Source organism: Trichomycterus rosablanca, chromosome 15, assembly GCF_030014385.1.
Source record: "Trichomycterus rosablanca isolate fTriRos1 chromosome 15, fTriRos1.hap1, whole genome shotgun sequence".
NCBI lineage: Eukaryota > Metazoa > Chordata > Actinopteri > Siluriformes > Trichomycteridae > Trichomycterus > Trichomycterus rosablanca.
The window spans coordinates 33,142,270-33,161,333 of NC_086002.1; the positions used below are offsets into that span (position 1 = coordinate 33,142,270).

General features: G+C 46.6%; 3 protein-coding genes across 3 annotated transcripts; 2 read left to right on the top strand and 1 right to left on the bottom strand.

Moving 5' to 3' along the window:
• Window positions 1-1,349: 1,349 nt before the first annotated feature.
• Window positions 1,350-4,540, bottom strand: LOC134329478 (CMRF35-like molecule 3). The gene is made up of 5 exons (XM_063010768.1): window positions 4,415-4,540; window positions 4,029-4,334; window positions 3,848-3,925; window positions 2,503-2,572; window positions 1,350-1,814 (listed from the first exon to the last, which is right to left on the bottom strand). Exons 1-4 carry the CDS (start codon window positions 4,452-4,454, stop codon window positions 2,517-2,519), a joined length of 480 nt encoding a protein of 159 aa, XP_062866838.1. The 5' UTR covers window positions 4,455-4,540; the 3' UTR covers window positions 1,350-1,814; window positions 2,503-2,516.
• A 45-nt stretch (window positions 4,541-4,585) lies between these two features.
• On the top strand, window positions 4,586-14,239 carry LOC134328504 (NLR family CARD domain-containing protein 3-like). The gene is made up of 10 exons (XM_063009595.1): window positions 4,586-4,615; window positions 5,096-5,285; window positions 5,334-5,390; window positions 6,839-6,964; window positions 7,381-7,404; window positions 8,132-9,932; window positions 10,013-10,186; window positions 10,974-11,147; window positions 12,087-12,130; window positions 12,688-14,239. Exons 1-10 carry the CDS (start codon window positions 4,586-4,588, stop codon window positions 13,245-13,247), a joined length of 3,180 nt encoding a protein of 1,059 aa, XP_062865665.1. The 3' UTR covers window positions 13,248-14,239.
• A 501-nt stretch (window positions 14,240-14,740) lies between these two features.
• Window positions 14,741-18,474, top strand: LOC134328300 (zinc finger protein 771-like). The gene is made up of 3 exons (XM_063009394.1): window positions 14,741-15,075; window positions 15,653-16,004; window positions 17,377-18,474. Exons 1-3 carry the CDS (start codon window positions 14,941-14,943, stop codon window positions 18,090-18,092), a joined length of 1,203 nt encoding a protein of 400 aa, XP_062865464.1. The 5' UTR covers window positions 14,741-14,940; the 3' UTR covers window positions 18,093-18,474.
• Window positions 18,475-19,064: the final 590 nt, after the last annotated feature.

The window sequence follows — 19,064 nt, forward strand, 5'->3', positions numbered from 1 at the left end:
ACGACACTGCAATTGTGGGGTGTATTGGGGCGGGGGGCAGGAGGAGGAGTACAGGTGCCTGGTGGATAACTTTGTGTCATGGTGCACGTCAAACCATCTACAGCTGAACACCTCCATAACTAAAGAGATGGTGGTGGACTTCCGGAGGCACAAGCCCCATCTTCGACCTATCACAATTGAGGGGGCTGACGTTGAGGTGGTCAGGACCTACAATGATGATAAACTGGACTGGACAGATAACACAGCCACAATTTACAAGAAAGGACAGAGCCGTCTCTACTTTTTGAGGAGGCTTGGGTCCTTCAAAATCTGTAAAAAAAAAAAAAACTCCTGCTGATGTTCTACCAGTCTGTCGTCTCCAGTGTTCTTTTCTATGCTGTGGTGTGTTGGGGAGGCAGCATGAAGAAGAAAGAGCCACACGACTGGACAGGCTGGTAAGGAAAGCTGGCTCTGTGATTGGCACAGAGCTCGACACTTTCATGCAGGTGGCTGAGGAAAGAACTCTAAAAACACTCCTATCAAATATGGACAATACACAGCACCCTCTGAACAGCACCATCACCAGACAGAGGAGTGTATTCAGTGATGGACTGCTGTCTCTGTCCTGCTCTACAGACAGGCTGAGAAAGTCTTTTGTACCCCAGGCAGTCAGACTGTTTAACACACATCTATCGAGTCCTTGGACGAGTTCCTAGCTCTGACAATCTCTCAGCTCAGAGATGGAAACTCTTCACATTTTGTTGCTCAAACCAGCATAAATAAGGAAGGCTAAAACATATGACGCGTTCCACCCGGCACTAACACTTTCTACACTCTACCGCTAGTACTGATGATGCATTTCCTTACCTGAGATCAGACAGAAGGTGAGAAGAATCCACATCCTGATTTGAAGTAAAGGTATAAAACGTTGTGTTTTTTAGGACTAGGACTGCGCTCTGTACTGCTGTCCGTGAGAAATGTCTCACTTCCCCTTTTGACTAAATGCTCAGCAAGTGTGAAGTGTGTGGGAGTAAAGCTGTAGCACAAACGCTAATAAAAATAGCTGATGACAGGGGGAAGTGGTGGCTAAAGTGGTCTAGCCTTTGGGACGTCCCAAGCCCAGAAATGAGAAGGTTGCATCAGGAAGGGCGTGCGACGTATGAGGACCAGATCTGCTGTGGCGACGCCCAAATACTAATGTAAGTAGAGGACAAATTACCAAGGTCCAAGCTCGAATTGTTCCATTTGTATTCCTGTAATCCGGAGTAATATCATGGTACATACTTTATTATGTTTTATTATTAGTACTTTATTGATTATTATTGTTATTATTATCATCAATAATCAATCAATGGAATAATGTCCCAACATTTTACCCATTCAGCACTTCTTTAAGACTATTCAGAACGAAATAAGAAGCTGTTTAAGAGAAAAACATTGGCGCTATACTTGTTAGGTTTCCGATATTTTGTCCACCTCCACGATCATCATACCCATCCTGGTCTGCAACCAAAAGCTATCTGCTGCCACCTAGTGTACAAGACCAGGACTCAGAATTGAATAAATAATTCAGATCGTTGTGTCCTTTCTGTGACCCGTTTGAGGACATTTGTGACGCAGATGTTCCCAGTATCGGTGTCTGAGGTGCAGATGATGGTCAGACTAGTAAGGTAAGATTTATTTTTGACGTCTAGGAGGAAAAAAACACACGTGTAAAAACACCAAACATTAAAATAACGTGGTGACGTGCAGGGTTCGGACTCTGGTGTTGGTCCAGGTTCTGGTAGATGGAGTCCGTTTGGTCTGTGTTGGACGTTGAAGCGTAGGATCATTTTCTGAAAGTAGAACAAATTAAGAGCGTTAATAATAACTGAGTGTAGCTTCATTATAGCTCAATGCAGTCCGTAATGATTGGGACAGTGACGGCTTTTGGTGCTCTGTATCCAGACACCAGAGAATCTGGAATTGTCTAGACTTTGTATTACCGGTCACATCGAGAGAAGAACTGCGAGGCTGGTGTGTCGTATCAAGGTGGCGCTGAAGGATCATAACATGAGGCACTCCAGGAGAAGTTCTGGAGATCTTGGTGGAACATAGAAGATTGAAACCTTATATTTGGGAGGTAGAGTTTCAAACACTGTAGAATGTGCTGCTGAAGTGAAGTGGAGACCAAGTCTGGTCCCGTACACACAAGGGTTTGAGATCTATCATAGTTGTTTGCGTGAGGGAACTCATCAACGCTACATCTCCTTTAGGAATTTGGTCATGTGGGCCACTCGTTCAGTGGTGACCATCTTCAGCATCTTTAGCAGTCTTCCTCTTTCTTCAGCGTCCAGGCTTTACATCCTTATATAGCCACTGTCCAGACCGAGACCCTTCTCAATCGTAGCTTGGTAATAGCGCTTGATCTTGTCGATATGAACGTTACCACTGCGCCCGTTGGCGTTCTTGACTGCGAAATTGCTTATTCATTGATAATCATTGAGCATCACATCGTGTGAGCCGGAAAAATTTGGGACCTACCTGTAGGGGCGGATTTAGTTGGCGAGACAGAATTCTTCTGCCAGCGGGTGGGCGTTGGATAGGTAGTGACCTGTGTGGAAGAACAACACCCTTCATGAGTTAATGTGATCCTGGGCAGCCAACCTATTGTGTCTGCTGTATTATACTGTATACATGACAGCCTAGGGAGCTTTGGGAGCCTTGGGAACCTTGGGAGGTGCAAACAGTGCCAAGTCTGGCATGCGGACCAGATCTGCGGTGCCGACCCCGAATAAATACAAGGGAGCAGCCAAAAAGTCATACAAAACAAAGCCATATGGCACCCTCAGGTCTCTTGATAGGCTGGTGCTCACCCGGACGGAGTATCCACTTTACCCTGATAAACAGATTGACGGATACGTTAGGGACCATGGCTGGATTACTGACCGGGCCAGTGGGGCCAGCGCCCAGGGGCCCTTGAGGTCAGGGGGCCCCGGGGGGGGCCCTGGCCCAAAACATTTTGCGATGCCTATCAACATTTATGATACAATATATTTTTATTTCCGAGGGCCCTCCATTTTAAGGATCCTCTGGCTATTAGGGACTTTGACCCCAGGGCCTCTTGGGGGCCCTAGCCATGCTTTTGGGGCCCCTAGCCATGCTTTTGGGCCCTAGCCATGCTTTTGGGGGCCCTAGCCAAGCTTTTGGGCCCCTTATGAAAATGGATGAGGCGTTGTAGCACTGCTCTGACTTCGACTTCTGGCTATTAGGGGTTCTAGGAAAGAGGGAGGCATATTTTTAGAGGGCCCTGGTTATGAGAGCCCCTACCAGGGGGCCCTAGAGAAGAGCAGGGCATACCATTAGAGGGCCCTTGATCACGAGGGCCCCTGCTATGGGGCCCTTGACTTCCATAGAAGTGGTTTACCATGGCTCCTTGACTTTCTAGGGACCTACAAATTGCCAGGCAAGCTACCATATCTCATAACAGACGTTTTGTTGCAAATATGCGATTCAGGCCCTTACTTAATGTTTCTGAATTTGTATTGTTTCAAAATTATTATGTTCAATTTCTCTTAAGCGCAGAGACACAAATTAATTTAGCAATTTTGCAATTATTTAAATTTAAGACAAGCAATTTCAAGCAGTTTGAATGCATACACACACTTAACTGAGCTATTTGATGTTCTTTTCATGCCTGACAATATGTCCAACAGTGAGCTCACTTTAAAGGCTAACTCACTCGCTGCAGCATATCCTTCAGATCTGAACATGAGCCTGGCAGATGAATTGATACAATACAAATCATTCATAACAGAAAAATAAAGGGGCCCAGACTATCCTTAATCCGTCCTTGTTAGGGACAAGAGGTCAGGTGAAAAGGACCTACCTGTGGTTGTAGGTGTGGTTCCTGCAGGCGCTGATGTGCGGGTCGTAGGAGGTGGCACAGTTCCTCTGTCAGGATAAGCTGAAGGATGGAAAGAGGTTCTAAATTTCTAGGTCTTAATATTTACTGGGACTAGTTTCGTCAGGGTAAGTAAGTAAGTAGTTCCCCACTCGATGACACTCACCTGTTTCAACCTGTAGCCGAAACTCCTTGAAACTATTATGGAATATTTTCCCGACCACACACCAGTATGTTCCTGCATCGTCCGGTCTCAGATCAGCGATGGTGACGGTGAAGACTCTGGATCTTGTGTCGTCGTACAGAGAGAACCTCTGATCTTGGACAGGAGCTTCTCTGATAAACAGAGGAGGGTAGTCACCTCTCAACAGACTCTTCCTTTGAATCTCACTACCGGCTTCGTAGGGGCATCTGATCTGGACCGAGCTCCCTGCGGATCCGGTTACTTTGATTGGCACACCAGCGGTTCCAGCTGTAGGATCACAATCAAAGTGACGTCAAGCAAAGCACTACAGAACCCAGGAGGATACCTTTTTAGAAGCATCTCCTTACCTGAGATCAGGCCGAGACCGAAGATGAGAAGAATCCTCATTTTGATTTGAAATCGAAGCCCAAAAAAGTGTCGATTAAACTCCGTGGCGGCGTCGGACTGTGCTCGGTCCTGCCGTTGGTGGGTGATGAAACACTTCACACTTCCCCTTCTAATCTAAGACGTGCAAGCCGATGACGGACGAGCGAAGCCACGCCAGCACCGTACAACCCAGAATCAGAAGAAGTTAAGACGGTGTGGAAAATGTGCAGTCTTCTCCATTCGGCATGGTCTAGGGTGTATTCGGAGGCCACGTTGACGATCTTCATGTCTGCATTGGTATGGTCCAGCCATTGTATCTTTGGCTGTCTCCTTGGGGGTCCAGCCCCACCTCTCTCATCTTCCCTTGGATGGGGGTGATGCCCGGACATTTCCGAACATTCATGTTGGCCCCAGGCTCCACCTGAGCATCCGCATCTCCATGCCATGGAGGACTTGCTCGTGTTTTAGAGGGCCGTACGACGATCCCTAAGACAATTGGGCATACGGCGATCGCAGAGCACCCCTGTGATCCGGCGCCACCTCAGCATCTGGCTTGTATCTGGCCTGGCTCCATGTACTTGGTGGTCTTCTCGGTGTTGAGGCGCTTGCCGTGATCATCTGTAAGGAGGAACTTGCTGAGCTTTCATCTTCTGTTATGTCAGACGAGGGAAGGTGTGGTCAGAGCTCTGAGGTTTACGAGACACTTCTTTGCTGGAAGTTACCACAGTTCCTTCCTCTCCCCTCACCACACGCCTCACAGGATGTTTCGCAATGCCGTGAGTGTAAGGAAGTCTTCGACACGCCCAGTGTACACTTTGCACTCGGTCGCTCTCGGCCGGCGCTGGGCCTCACGTGTGTAAACATCGGCAGTGTGAAGGTTCACGTCTGATGTGGGAGCAGATTTTGGAGATGTTCGCAGCAGAATGGAGGAGATCTCCGAGACCGACGGCAGAACAGGTAGGAACCTCTGTTTGTTTGTTTGTATTACACTTTCCTGCGTGGACAAAAGTTTGTAGACGCCTCCAATTGCTGAGTTCGGCTCAACTAGGCAAAACATCAAGCTTTTAATGCTCTTAAGTCTGTTGTTTTTTCCCTTTCAGCATTTATAGTTTCAAACGGTTTGTATTTAAGGTGAGACCAAATATTCTGGACCCTTACCAGGCCAAAACGATCAGCTAAAACCATAATATGTTGGGTTTGGCCCATTTTTACTGTTGTTGCCACTTAAGAAGGATGGAGGTCCAGGCTGAGTCTGGTTCCTCTCGAGGTTTCTTCCTTTACCTCTAAGGGACTCTTTCCTTGCCCACAGTTTTATGGTCTGTCGGTCCTGGACTCTGTATAGCTGCTTTAAGACCACGTCTACTGTCCATTGTGTTAATGACCTGCACCATAAAGTCATAGCTTTATGTGTGTTATGAAAACGGGTGGGTTACGAAAACAGATGGGTTACGAATAGAGGTGTGTTTTGAAAACGGGTAAGTTATGAACAGAGGTGGGTTATAAAAACGAGTGCCTGACCTTACAAGCCGTCTTTTGATCAGCCCACCTGTTTTCATATCCCACACATTTTCATAACCAACCCGTTTTTATAACACACCTCTATTCATATTCAACCAGTTTTCATAACCCACCTCTATTTATAAACCACCTGTTTTCGTAACCCACCCATTTTCATAACCCACCTCTACCTGTAACTCACCTGTTTTCATAACCCACCTGTTTTCATATTCCATCCATTTGCATAACCCACCTGTTTTCGTAACCCATCCGTTTTCATAACACACCTCTATTCGTATTTAATCTGTTTTATGACCCATCTCTATTTGTAACCCACCTAATTTCATAACCCACAAACCACCTCTATTTTTATCCCACTCGTTTTCATAACTTACCATAACCCATTTGCATAACCCACTCGTTTTCATAACACACCTCTGTTTGTATTCAACCTCTTTTCATCACCCATCGCTATTCAAACCCACCTAATTTCATAACCCATAAACAACCTCTATTTGTAACCCACCTCTATTCATAACACACCTCTATTTGTATCCCACCCATTTTCATAACCCACTTCTATTCATGTTCTGGGGGCAGAACCTGAAGTCCCGGAACCCACCTCTATTCATATCCCACTCATTTTCATAACCCACCTTTATTCATAAACCACCTGTTTTCATAACCCACCCATTTTTATAACCCACTGCTGTTCGTAACTTATTCGTTTTCTGAACCCACCTATTTTCGTAACCCACATGTTTTCTGAACCTATCTGTTTTCATAACCCATCTCTATTCATATTCTGGGGGCCAAACCTGAAGTCCTGGAACTATTTGTAGTTATTATTGTTGTTGTTATTTAATAGTGCAGCCGCCTCACAGATGCATTTGGTTTTTCTTTTACAGAATCTACGACATTCCGGAGCTCCTTCCGAGCCGCAACCAGAGGGATAGTAAATGCTCCCTCGCTGGTCAGCAGCACCTTTTCGGCTCCAGTTACCTTTAACTTCAACACCAGCACTGGAGAAACCGGTACTTTCATGTCTCCCTGTGTATTTGTACCCCAGTAAACAGGAAGGCTAAACAGTTTACCTTGTTTATTACTCACAGATATTTGATACACTTTACCAAGGTTGCCCATCTGTTGCTCTGTACACTTTGTTGACCCCCTGCACCCCATTTAAAGCACCCCAGCTGCCTATATGATGTTTGGCTTCTCAGAACTCGATGCTAACTTGGAAATGGATGTGGAAAGTGTGTCCGAAACTGTCAGAAATTTACAAGGAGCGCTGGGTGGGGTGGGTGGATGTCCCTAAAAGAGGCCAGTACATGAGAACAGAACAGTGTACAAAGGAACAGTTGGGCTCCAGTCGTTCCTATTAAAGTGCCCTTGATTTGTAAGTGAACCCAACAACAATGCTTAACGTCTTTTTCTTTTCCGATCTTAGGAAAGGGTTCCGGTGTTTGTGGAGGTAAGATTTCCTACCATGACTATATGAGTGCATCACTAATTCAATGTTCTTTGACCGTGCCCCCATTGTGACCCATCTGTGCTCATTGGGGAGATGTATGGTGACTAGAACTCTCGAGTGGCACAAGTATTCAAATACACCATCCATGATCCACGTCTAGATGTTCAAGAATTCAGGAAAGTGGAAGTGATGGCATTCCAATGGTGGGTAAACGCAATACTCACTAATGGACCCAGCCATTGACCCACCCAAACGGCCCATGTAGAATTAGCTGCAGATTCAAAAATGGTTCTGGTCATACTGGGAGTATTTAGGAACCAAAAACAGCTGAGACCAGCAACTGGCAGCCAATTCCGCTATGTGCTGCTAGAACAACAGAGAAGTGAAAGTTTCTTGCTTAGGGAAATTCCGGTGTCCTAATATTAATGGCTCAAGGGAAAATACTTAGACTTAAGGAGGCCCCCTTTTTGGAGGCAATGATTCTGAGGGAGGTTCTCACAAAGAGAGGTCTTTAAGGTCTAGATCTGATGAGTCGGGTGTGGAGGAACTCCAGTTACCTGCTCAGGGACCTCAACCCTACTGCATGCTTTCAGGGTGTCTCGGAACATCAGTCGGGTAACCGGACACGACTAGATTTTGTAGTTCTAGGTGCAACGATGCAGGAGAAGAAAGTGTCAGAGCTTAAAAGCTTATATAAACTGTGAGTCCTTGATGTGTTGCATTGCAGAGGCAAGAAGACACCACAACGTCCGCAATGAGCTCAAGTCCTGCACCAAAAAGCGCTGTGCCAAGGTCTACGAAGGGACCTCGGAGGGAGGCTGCAGCATGGCGCTGAACGACATCTACACGGAGCTCTACATCGTCGAAGGGCACACCGGAGGCATAAGCCAGGAACATGAAATCTGGCAGATTGAAGCTATGTCGAGGGTCATCAGCGAGGATACTCCGGTGAAGTTCAACAAGATCTTCGGCGTGGACTCTCAGAATCGGCGGACGGTGTTGACCTTGGGGATCGCAGGAGTAGGGAAGACGGTGTCCGTGCAGAAGTTCGCTCTTGAATGGGCTGAAGGGAAAACCAACGAGGATCTTGACTTTGTCTTCCTGATGCCTTTTAGAGACTTGAACCCTATTATGGAAGAGCGGTACAGCTTGTTCACGCTACTCTGTTACTTCTACCACGTGTTGGACTTGAGGGTCGAGGACATGGACGAGCTGGATGCTTGTAACGTCATGTTCGTCTTCGATGGCCTGGACGAGAGCTGCCTCGCCCTGAACTTAGCGAGTAATAAAATGATATGTGACGCGACCGAGGTGTCAACGGTCTACCTGCTCTTGGTCAACATCATTGCCGGAAACTTGCTCCCAAGCACCCGCATTTGGATAACCTCCAGACCGGCCGCCGCCCATCAGATACCCAGTAAGTTCGTGCAGCTCGTGACGGAGGTTCGGGGTTTTGGAGACGATCAGAAGGAGGAATACTTCAGGAAGAGAATCAGCGATCGAAAACGAGCCGACAAGGTCATCTCACACATCCGGAGGTCCAAGAGCCTCTACATCATGTGCCACATTCCGGTCTTCTGTTGGATATCCGCGACCGTCCTCGAACAAATGATAGACAACGATGACGTCTCTCAGAAACAGGAGAACGAGGACGTCCCGATGACTCTCACTGGGATGTACACTAACTTCATGCTGTACCAGACGGACCTCAAACTTCAAAAGTACCCAAGAAGGTACCATGGAAGCCCGGAGAAAGGCGCTGATCATTCGTGGGAGATCCTGAAGCTGGCGGAGCTGGCGTACAAGAACCTCACGAGGGAGAAGTTCATATTCTTCGAGAAAGATCTGCAAGAGTGCGGCATTGACGTGGAAGCGGCATCCGTTTACTCCGGGATGTTCACTGAGGTTTTCAGGAAGGAGAAGACGTTGTTCAGGTCCAAGGCTTTCAGCTTCGTGCATTTGAGCATCCAGGAGTTCCTCGCCGCCGTGTACGTCTTTTACTCGTACAGCACGAAGAGGAAGAACGTCCTTGGGCAAGACGTAGTCAAGAAAATTAAATGGCAGGTGAAAAACGGCTTATCCGATCTGCACAAACTGGCCATCAAGAAGAGTTTGCGGAGCCAAACGGGACACTTGGATCTCTTCCTACGCTTCCTTCTGGGTATCTCCTTGCAGTCCAATCAGCTCCTTTTGAGCACGATCTTCCCGCAACTCGTCCCGACAGGAGGGTTTGAGAAAACGATACGCTTCATCAGGAAGGAGGTAAGGAAGAAGATCTCGCCCGAGAGGACCATCAACCTGCTGCACTGCCTGAACGAGATGAACGACACCTCGTTGGTGGAGGAGATCGACAGCTACGTGTCGACCCGGGTGGACCATCAGCTCAGTCCCACAGAGTGCTCGGCCCTCGTCTACCTCCTGCTCATGTCGGCTGAGGAGCTGATCGAATTTGATCTGAGGAGATATCTGAAGTCAGACGAGGGGCTGCGACGAATGATGCCGCTGGTTCTCGCCTCTCGGAGAGCTCTGTAAGTTACTCTTTGTACTCTTTGAGTTCCTTTTCTCGTTTGTGGCAGTGTACTCAGAAATATTTGTTCTTTCTCACCAGGCTGAACGAGTGTAATCTGACCAGGCTGAGCTGTAAGGTCCTAGCAAGCGCCTTCAGCTCCAGGATGTCCCACCTGAAAGAACTGGACCTGAGCAACAACGATCTGCAAGATGCTGGAGTAGAGCTGCTGGCTCAAGGGCTCAAGAGTCCACACTGCAAACTCCAGACTCTCAAGTAAGCAAACTCTCATGTCTCCTAGACATGATTACTTACTACTGTTCCCAGCATTCCGAATGTTCCCAGTGTTCCAAGCATTCCAAATGTTCCCAGTGTTCTCAGTATTCAGAATGTTACCAGTGTTCCCAATATTCTAAATGTTCCCAGCAATCCAAAAATTCAGAATGTTACCAGCATTCTGAATGTTCCAAGTGTTCCCAAATTTCCGACTGTTCACAGTGATCTCAGTATTCTAAATATTCCCCGTGTTCCCAAAATTCCAAAGGTTCCCAGTGTTCCAAGCATTCCGAATGGTCCCAGTGTTATCAGTATTCCAAATTTTCCCAGTGTTCCCAAATTCAGAATGTTCCCAGTGTTCCCTAAATTCCAAATGTTCCCAGTGTTCCCAGCATTCCAAATGTTCCCAGTGTTCCCAGCATTCCGGATATTCCCAGTGTTTCAAGCATTCCGAATGTTCCCAGTGTTGTCAGTATTTCAAATTTTCCCAATGTTCCCAAAATTCAGAATGTTCCCAGTGTTCCCTAAATTCCAAATGTTCCCAGTATTCCCAAAATTCCAAATGTTTCCAGTATTCTAAGTATTCTGAATGTTCCCAGTGTTCCAAGCATTCCGAATGTTGGACACATGCTACCATCATCGGTGTCCTCATGTTCCTCAGTGTCCGCTTATGGAACACAGGGGGAACACGCCCCCATCCCAATGTCAGGGATCAAATTTCAAACGTGTTTACACTGAAAAACCTGCAACTGATCAACGTGTTGACGTTTTCTGGTATTCCCTCCAGGTTGTGCGGGTGTCTCCTGACCGAGAAGGCGTGTTCGTTTCTGGCGTCGGCTCTCAAGTCGGACTCCTCTCAGCTCAGAGAACTCGATCTGAGTCAGAACCAGCCTGGAGAAAAGGGCGTGAAGATGATCGTGTCCATACTGGAAACCACGGATTACAGACTGGAGGAGCTGAAGTAAGAACAGCTCCTCACCTGCTGCTTGGGAAATCTAAACCTGTCTGACAGCATCCCCTGACTTCGTGTCCCAAATATTAACACCACCCTGTCCCTGTGCACCCCAAACTGCAGGCCCCAGTAAGGCCTCTAAGCCAATGGTGTGTTTAGGTTGGCTGCACCCACAGTGGCAACCTGGCAGTGGTGGGGCTTGAACCTGCGACCTTTTACTTACTAGTCCAGTCCCTTAACCGCTAGACTGCAACTGCCCTACAAAGTGACATCCAACTATGACTGGATACTGGGCCAGTGATAGCTCAGTGGTTAAGGTACTGGACTAGCAAACAGAAGGTTGCCGGTTCAAGCCCTGCCACCACCAAGTTGCCACCATTGGGTCCCTGAGCAAGGCCCTTAACCCTCAATTGCTCATCGCGTTCAGCTCATTGTGTAAGTCGCTTTGGATAAAAGCATCTGCCAAATGCTGAAAATGTAAGTGTAAATGTAAATGATACTATCCACACTATTGAGGATTGAGGCTTGCTCAAGAGCCCAACAGTGGCAACCTGACAGTGGTGGGGCTTGAACCAGCGACCTTTTATTACTAATCCTTTGTAAGACATCCAGAGACCATGTCACAACCTAATATTTGTGATGGAATCCCACACAAAACGAAACAAATGCCTCTTTCAATTGGTTGGCTGTCGGGCCACCTTGACCCGATCGTCAAACATAGGCAATCATGCCTGCGTAGAGAGGCACCCGAACGGCCAAGGGCTGGCGCATTTTACCTCTCCGCCACCTTAGCACGACTATCTAACGACTACTGTTACCACCATCCCGTCAGTAGACGTTACCGCCGATGCCACCGTGCCAGTCATTTACTTCACGACGTGTTTATTATTGTGTATTAAATCCTCGTTCCTGATAAGCTAACAGTGACCTTTCTATGATTCTGTTTAGAGCGGACATTGGAGTGATCCGGAAGAGGACAAGCTTACAGAAATGTAAGTATGGTCAAAAGTATGAGGACACCTCTTCTAAGGACTGACTTTAGGTGCTTTGGGTGAGTTCAGGTGCAGGGGTTTTGGGGCAGAGGTCTGAACAATGATGGCAAACAGGGACAGTGGGAGCCTAGTGGGTAGAGCTTTGGGCTATCAACTGAAAGGTTGGGAGTTCGAGCCCTTAACCATTTTCTGCTCCATGGCCGCTTCCAAACAAGCTCCTTCGACTGGACGGACCCCTATTTCTGCTCGTTTTTTTTTTTTACCTGGGCTTGGGACCGGCACTGAGAGCGCACTGACCAACTGCGCAGTTGCCAAAATGCCTGATAGTGTCCGGGGCTTGAATCCCGGAGATAGCAGGGTAGTGTATTTTTAAGTGTATACTGGACACCAGAGAAGTCACCAGTTGTAGTCAATCCTGAACACTTATAAGACATCTAGAGGATCTAGATGAAGCAAGTGTCAGCCTCTACCCTCACAGTATGGTAGCTCTTGTACATAAGATTTGGTAGGAACGGAAAATGGCAACGTCTAAAATCATTAACCTCTTATTTCTGCAGACAAGTGTCGGCTCACACTGAACCCCAACACGGCGCATCGATCCCTCAGTCTGTACGACCGAGACACGGCGGTGGTCTGGAGCCTGGAGGACACGCCGTACCCCGACCACCCCGACAGGTTTCAGAGCTGGAGGCAGGTTATGTGCCGGGAGGCTTTATCCGGTCGACATTACTGGGAGGTGCAGTGGGGCGGGAGCGTCTTCGGGATCAACCTGGGAGTCACGTACGAAGGGATCGGCCGGATCGGAGAGGCCAACGTGTGCCTGGCCGGTCACAACAAGAACTCCTGGAGCCTGCGCTGCTCCCTGTACACCTACACGGCGATGCACAACGGCCCGCAGTTCACCTTCGACAAGGCGCCGGAGGACATCTATTTCGAGAAGATCGCGGTGTATCTGGATTGGCCGGCCGGCGTTTTGTCGTTCTACACGGTCTCCGTGAACCCGAGCACGCTGATACACATATACACGTTCCACGCCCACTTCACAGAGCCGGTTTACCCCCTGTTTACCCTCATGCATCGGGGAGTTAAAGTGGTCCTGGAGACCTCAGACTCCTGACTGGAATGTACAAGTTGATGGATTGTCTGGACTATAAAGACGTGAAGGTGTGGTTGTCCTTATGCAAGGGTTGAACCCAGGTCATCCTTCCCATGTTTACTTTATCCATCCAGGTCAGGGACACGGTGGAACCAGAGCTTTCATAGAATGCATGACATAAATTCAACACTTATTTATTTACACTTTTCGATGTACACGTACGGGTAACACAGACGGACCATGGGGAACATCACATGGGTGGTGAACAGAGGGTAAGTTTATACCCGGGATGCTCGAGCTGTGCAGCACCACAGGGGGGTGACCTGGAGCCTATCACGGCTTTTCAATAGGCGCAAAGCACACAGTAACACCCTGGAGACGCATACAATTTTGACTGGATGTGTCCCAACAAGCTAAGATATGCAGTTTTTTGGGTTATTTATTATACTGTTGGGCAGTTGTAGCCTAGCGGTTAAGGTACTGAACTAGTAAGCAGAAGGTTGCCGGTTCAGACCCCACCACTGCCAGGTTGCCACCGTTGAGCGTGGCCCTTAACCCTGTCCGCTCCAAGGGCGCCCAAGAGTCCAAACAAGCTAAGATATGCAGTTTTTTTAATGGTATTGTTGGGCAGTTATAGCCTAGGGATTAAGGTACTGGATTAGTAATCAAAAGGTCATTGGTTCAAACCCCATCACTGCCAGGTTGCCACTGTTGAGCCCTTGAGTGTGGCCCTTAACCCTGTCCTCTCCAAGGGCGTCCAAGCGTCCAAACATGCTAAGATATGCAGACTGTTGAGCAATTGTAGCCTAGCGGTTAAGGTACTGGACTGGTAATCAAAAGGTCATAGGTTCAAGCCCCACCGCTGCCGGGTTGCCACCATTGGGCCCTTGAGCAAGGCCCTTAACCCTCAATTGCTCAGACTGTATAAATAAAGCGTCCGCTAAATGCTAAAAATGTAAACGTACCGCACATGTGTAGACGTAAAGACGAATAAAGGCGTCATTATAATATTATATATTGTGTCAAGTCCAGTTTTATATGATGGTGAATATTTATGCAGCACATTTTGTGAATATTAAAAATTTATTAAATAATTAATTAATTAATTGAAAGAAATGAGCTTAGTGGTTGACGTAGTGGACTGAGTTGTGAATGTTCGACCCTTAAGGAAAGGTATTTAATCCGAATTAAGTAGAATAAAGAGAAGTGAATTATATATATAGTATATATAGTAGTAAATATATATTAAAAAATAACATTAAAAATAAAAAAATAATAATTAAAACAAAAGAAATCTGATCCGCTTTGTGTGGCTTTCTCACTAATAAACAAAGCGTCCACTCAGCCAATCAGAGGCCGAGATTTTTGATTGACAGGCGGAGCAGCCAATCACGCGGCGGTATTTCTCCCCGAGAACGCGGAAGCTTAAGAAACAACAGAGCGCAGAGCGACGTGGATCCGATTATAACCGCTATATTATTTTATATCTTTCTTTATATTATCGATTATATTTCATAAGCGCGCACTTTTTATACATTATTAACATGTATATACGTGATGCAAATGTTATATGCGTGTATGAGCTGCTCATAGTGCAGTTTTGCACATCGAGTGCAGTGTAGTTTATTATTAATGTATATATTATTATTATATACTGTTATATGGTGTTATTTAGAGTTTTTATAAGTGTTTATACGAGTGTATATAATTGTTTATGAGTGTGTTCACCAATGAGTGTATGATGGAGCTCAATAAATCAGTGCACAGTGAAGTTTACATTGAGAAACGTGAAGATAAAGAACAACTCCACTGGACTCATGAGGCGTCAGCTGACGTTTTGTCCACGCAGGTTCGTATTTTGTTTGTGGAGAGCTCGGTGGATCCGTTCGTCCGTGTGTTCTATTATTATTTATATATTTATTCATTTATTTTGACGCCAGATGCCCTTTTTGAGGCAGTTACCAATTTCTCACGGTTCAGGGCTTGTGACCTGCACTAAAGGTGCACTGATGTGTGTGTTCCCACAACACCGCAAGGTTCACGTTACTGACAATACTCACATTACTCACAATACTCCCAAACCTCCCTCTATCCTTCGTTATTTAGACAGATACTAGACAGACCGTATGTAGAACATTGAAGGGCATCAATCAGACATTCATTTATTTATTTACACTTTTTGATGCACACCAACGGGTAACACGGACGTCACATAGGTGGTGACGTCCACCCATCCAACCCAACACAGCACCACAGGGGGTGACCTGGAGCCTATCCCAGCCCCTCAACACCTTGGCTTTTGCAGATTTCCCCCGGTTGCTATGGTGTTACCAACGTGTTGCCGCCCCGTCTCCTAGACAGACACTACTACACCAACGCTGCAGTTTGCTAATTGACTGGAAACCTTCAATTGTTTTTGTAAACAGGAATTTCAGGCTCTGCCCGAAGCCTCGACGTCCACGTGGCTGCACCAGCACCGGCGCACCTACCAGCAGGACACCGACATCGTCTCGGTGGTGATCAAATCCGAGCCGGATACCGAGGACGACTGGAACGCGACCCGGACCGGACAGGAAGCGGCCGAGCAGGAGGACCAGTACGGCGCCCATAACGATAGCGCTTCGTTGGTGATTGTTAAAGTGGAACCGGACGAAGCGGAGCTGAGTCACGGTTCAGAGCTGCGGTATCGGTATGAGGCCGAATCTGAGGAGACGTATCACGGTGGGAAAGGGCGTGGCCCATCGCTGGAGATGAACGAGAACAATGTTACCTTTTTAGGTAAGTGGTTTCTTACTGTATTTTCCCCGAGTACACTGTATGGCCTAAAGTATTTGAGATTGGTGGCTAGAGTCCGAGTCAAGTCACGAGTCTTAAGGCTAGAGTCCGAGTCGAGTCACGAGTCTTTAGGCTAGAGTCCGAGTCGAGTCACGAGTCTTTAGGCTAGAGTTCGAGTCGAGTCACGAGTCTTTAGGCTAGAGTTCGAGTCGAGTCACGAGTCTTTAGGCTAGAGTCCGAGTCGAGTCACGAGTCTTTAGGCTAGAGTCCGAGTCGAGTCACGAGTCTTTAGGCTAGAGTCCGAGTCACGAGTCTTTAGGCTAGAGTCCGAGTCGAATCACGAGTCTTTAGGTTAGAGTCCGAGTCGAGTCACAAGTCTCTAGGCTAGAGTTCGAGTCGAGTCACGAGTCTTTAGGCTAGAGTCCGAGTCAAGTCACGAGTCTTTAGGCTAGAGTCCGAGTCGAGTCACGAGTCTTTAGGCTAGAGTCCGAGTCGAGTCACGAGTCTTTAGGCTAGAGTCCGAGTCGAGTCACGAGTCTTTAGGCTAGAGTCCGAGTCGAGTCACGAGTCTTTAGGCTAGAGTCCGAGTCGAGTCACGAGTCTTTAGGCTAGAGTCCTAGTCGAGTCACGAGTCTTTAGGTTAGAGTCCGAGTCGAGTCACGAGTCTTTAGGCTAGAGTCATGAGTCTTTAGGCTAGGGTCCGAGTCGAATTACGAGTCTTTAGGTTAGAGTCCGGGTCGAATCACAAGTCTTTAGGTTAGAGTCCGAGTCGAGTCACGAGTCTTTAGGTTAGAGTCCGAGTCGAGTCACGAGTCTTTAGGCTAGAGTCCGAGTCGAGTCACGAGTCTTTAGGCTAGAGTCCGAGTCGAGTCACGAGTCTTTAGGTTAGAGTCCGAGTCGAGTCACGAGTCTTTAGGCTAGAGTCCGAGTCGAGTCACGAGTCTTTAGGCTAGAGTCCGAGTCGAGTCACGAGACTTTAGGCTAGAGTCCGAGTCCAGTCACGAGTCTTCAGGCTAGAGTCCGAGTCCAGTCACGAGTCTTTAGGCTAGAGTCCGAATCCAGTCACGAGTCTTTAGGCTAGAGTCCGAGTCGAGTCACGAGTCTTTAGGTTAGAGTCCGAGTCGAGTCACGAGTCTTTAGGTTAGAGTCCGAGTCGAGTCACGAGTCTTCAGGCTAGAGTCCGAGTCGAGTCACGAGTCTTTAGGCTAGAGTCCGAGTCCAGTCACGAGTCTTTAGGCTAGAGTCCGAGTCGAGTCACGAGTCTTTGCGGACTCGAGTCCCCATCACTGTGTTGAAGTGATTGGTGGATGGAGGTACTGGAGGCGTGTTGTGTTTGATGCAAGTCATTGATGGATTCCCACTCTGGGCTTTTCAGGTGACTCCAGCCAGGTATCTCCTGCGAAGGAGCTCAGGTCGTGCCCGGAATGCGGGAAGACGTTCTCCAGCTCCTCGACGTTCTACAGGCACATGAGGATCCACAGCGGAGAACGGCGTTACCACTGCACCCAGTGCGAGAAGACCTTCAGCCAGGCGTCCTCGCTGAAGATCCACCAGAGGACGCACACGGGCGAGAAGCCCTTCCAGTGCCACGCCTGCGGCAAGACCTTCACCCGCCTGGACAACCTCCAGATCCATCAGCGCACCCACACGGGAGAGAAACCCTACGAGTGCTCGTACTGCCCCAAGACCTTCACCCGGCTGGACGTCCTCCAGAACCACCTGCGCACCCACACCGGGTGGAAGCCGTACCAGTGCTCGCACTGCGGCAAGAACTTCACGCGCCTGAGCGTCTTCCAGATCCACCAGAGGACCCACACGGGCGAGAGGCCGTACCCCTGCGTGACCTGCGGCAAGCAGTTCCGGAACGCCTCCAACCTGAGGAACCACCTGAGGCTGCACACCGAGGAGCGGCCGTACCGGTGCTCGCTGTGCGACAAGACCTTCGTGCAGCTGGGTCACCTGACCAGCCACCACCGGCAGCACACCGGAGAGAAGCCGTACTGCTGCGCCGTCTGCGGGAAGTGCTACACCTCCTCGTCCACGCTGCTCGACCATAAGAGGAAGCTCCAACACTTCCCAACGCCCACCTGAGGTTCACCTGAGGATCGAATTCTTGTGTTTCAACAAGCTCACGGTCCGGTGTCCAAATACTTTTGGCCATATCTCAAACACTATTAGAAGACTGACGTATGGACAGACACGTATGGACAGACGCGTATGGACAGATATATGCAGTATTACTAAACAGTATTTACTTCAGTTCTTCGGTCAGAATCTGAGGGACTGAATAAAGATGATTTGCTTCTGATCATGAGAAGCTTTAATACTTTAAATAACGAATGATTTTTATCTTATATAAACTCCGTTTTGATTTTGCACATTATGACGAACGGTTGATACATTTCTGTCATTTTTAAAACTTGTTGCACCGTCAAAACTCTACAGATGACAAATAAAAGCATGCTGGAAATGATTTATTATTATTATTTTTTATTATTATTATTATCTTTATTATTATTATCATCTTTATTATTAGTACTATCTTTATTATTATTATTACTATTGTTATTATTACCATTATTATTATTAGTTATCTTTATTATTATTATTATCAACTTTTATTATTATTATTATTACCTTTATTATTATTACCTTTATTATTATTATATTACCTTAATTATTATTATTATTAACTTTTATTATTATTATTATTACCTTTATTATTATTATATTACCTTAATTATTATTATTATTAACTTTTATTATTATTATTATTATATTACCTTAATTATTATTATTATTATTACCTTTATTATTATTATATTACCTTAATTATTATTATTATTAACTTTTATTATTATTATTATTACCTTTATTATTATTATATTACCTTAATTATTATTATTAATAACTTTTATTATTATTATTATTATTACCTTTATTATTATTATTGTTACCTTAATTATTATTATTATTATTAACTTTTATTATTATTATTATTACCTTTATTATTATTATTATTACCTTTATTATTATTACCTTTATTATTATTGTTATTGTAAT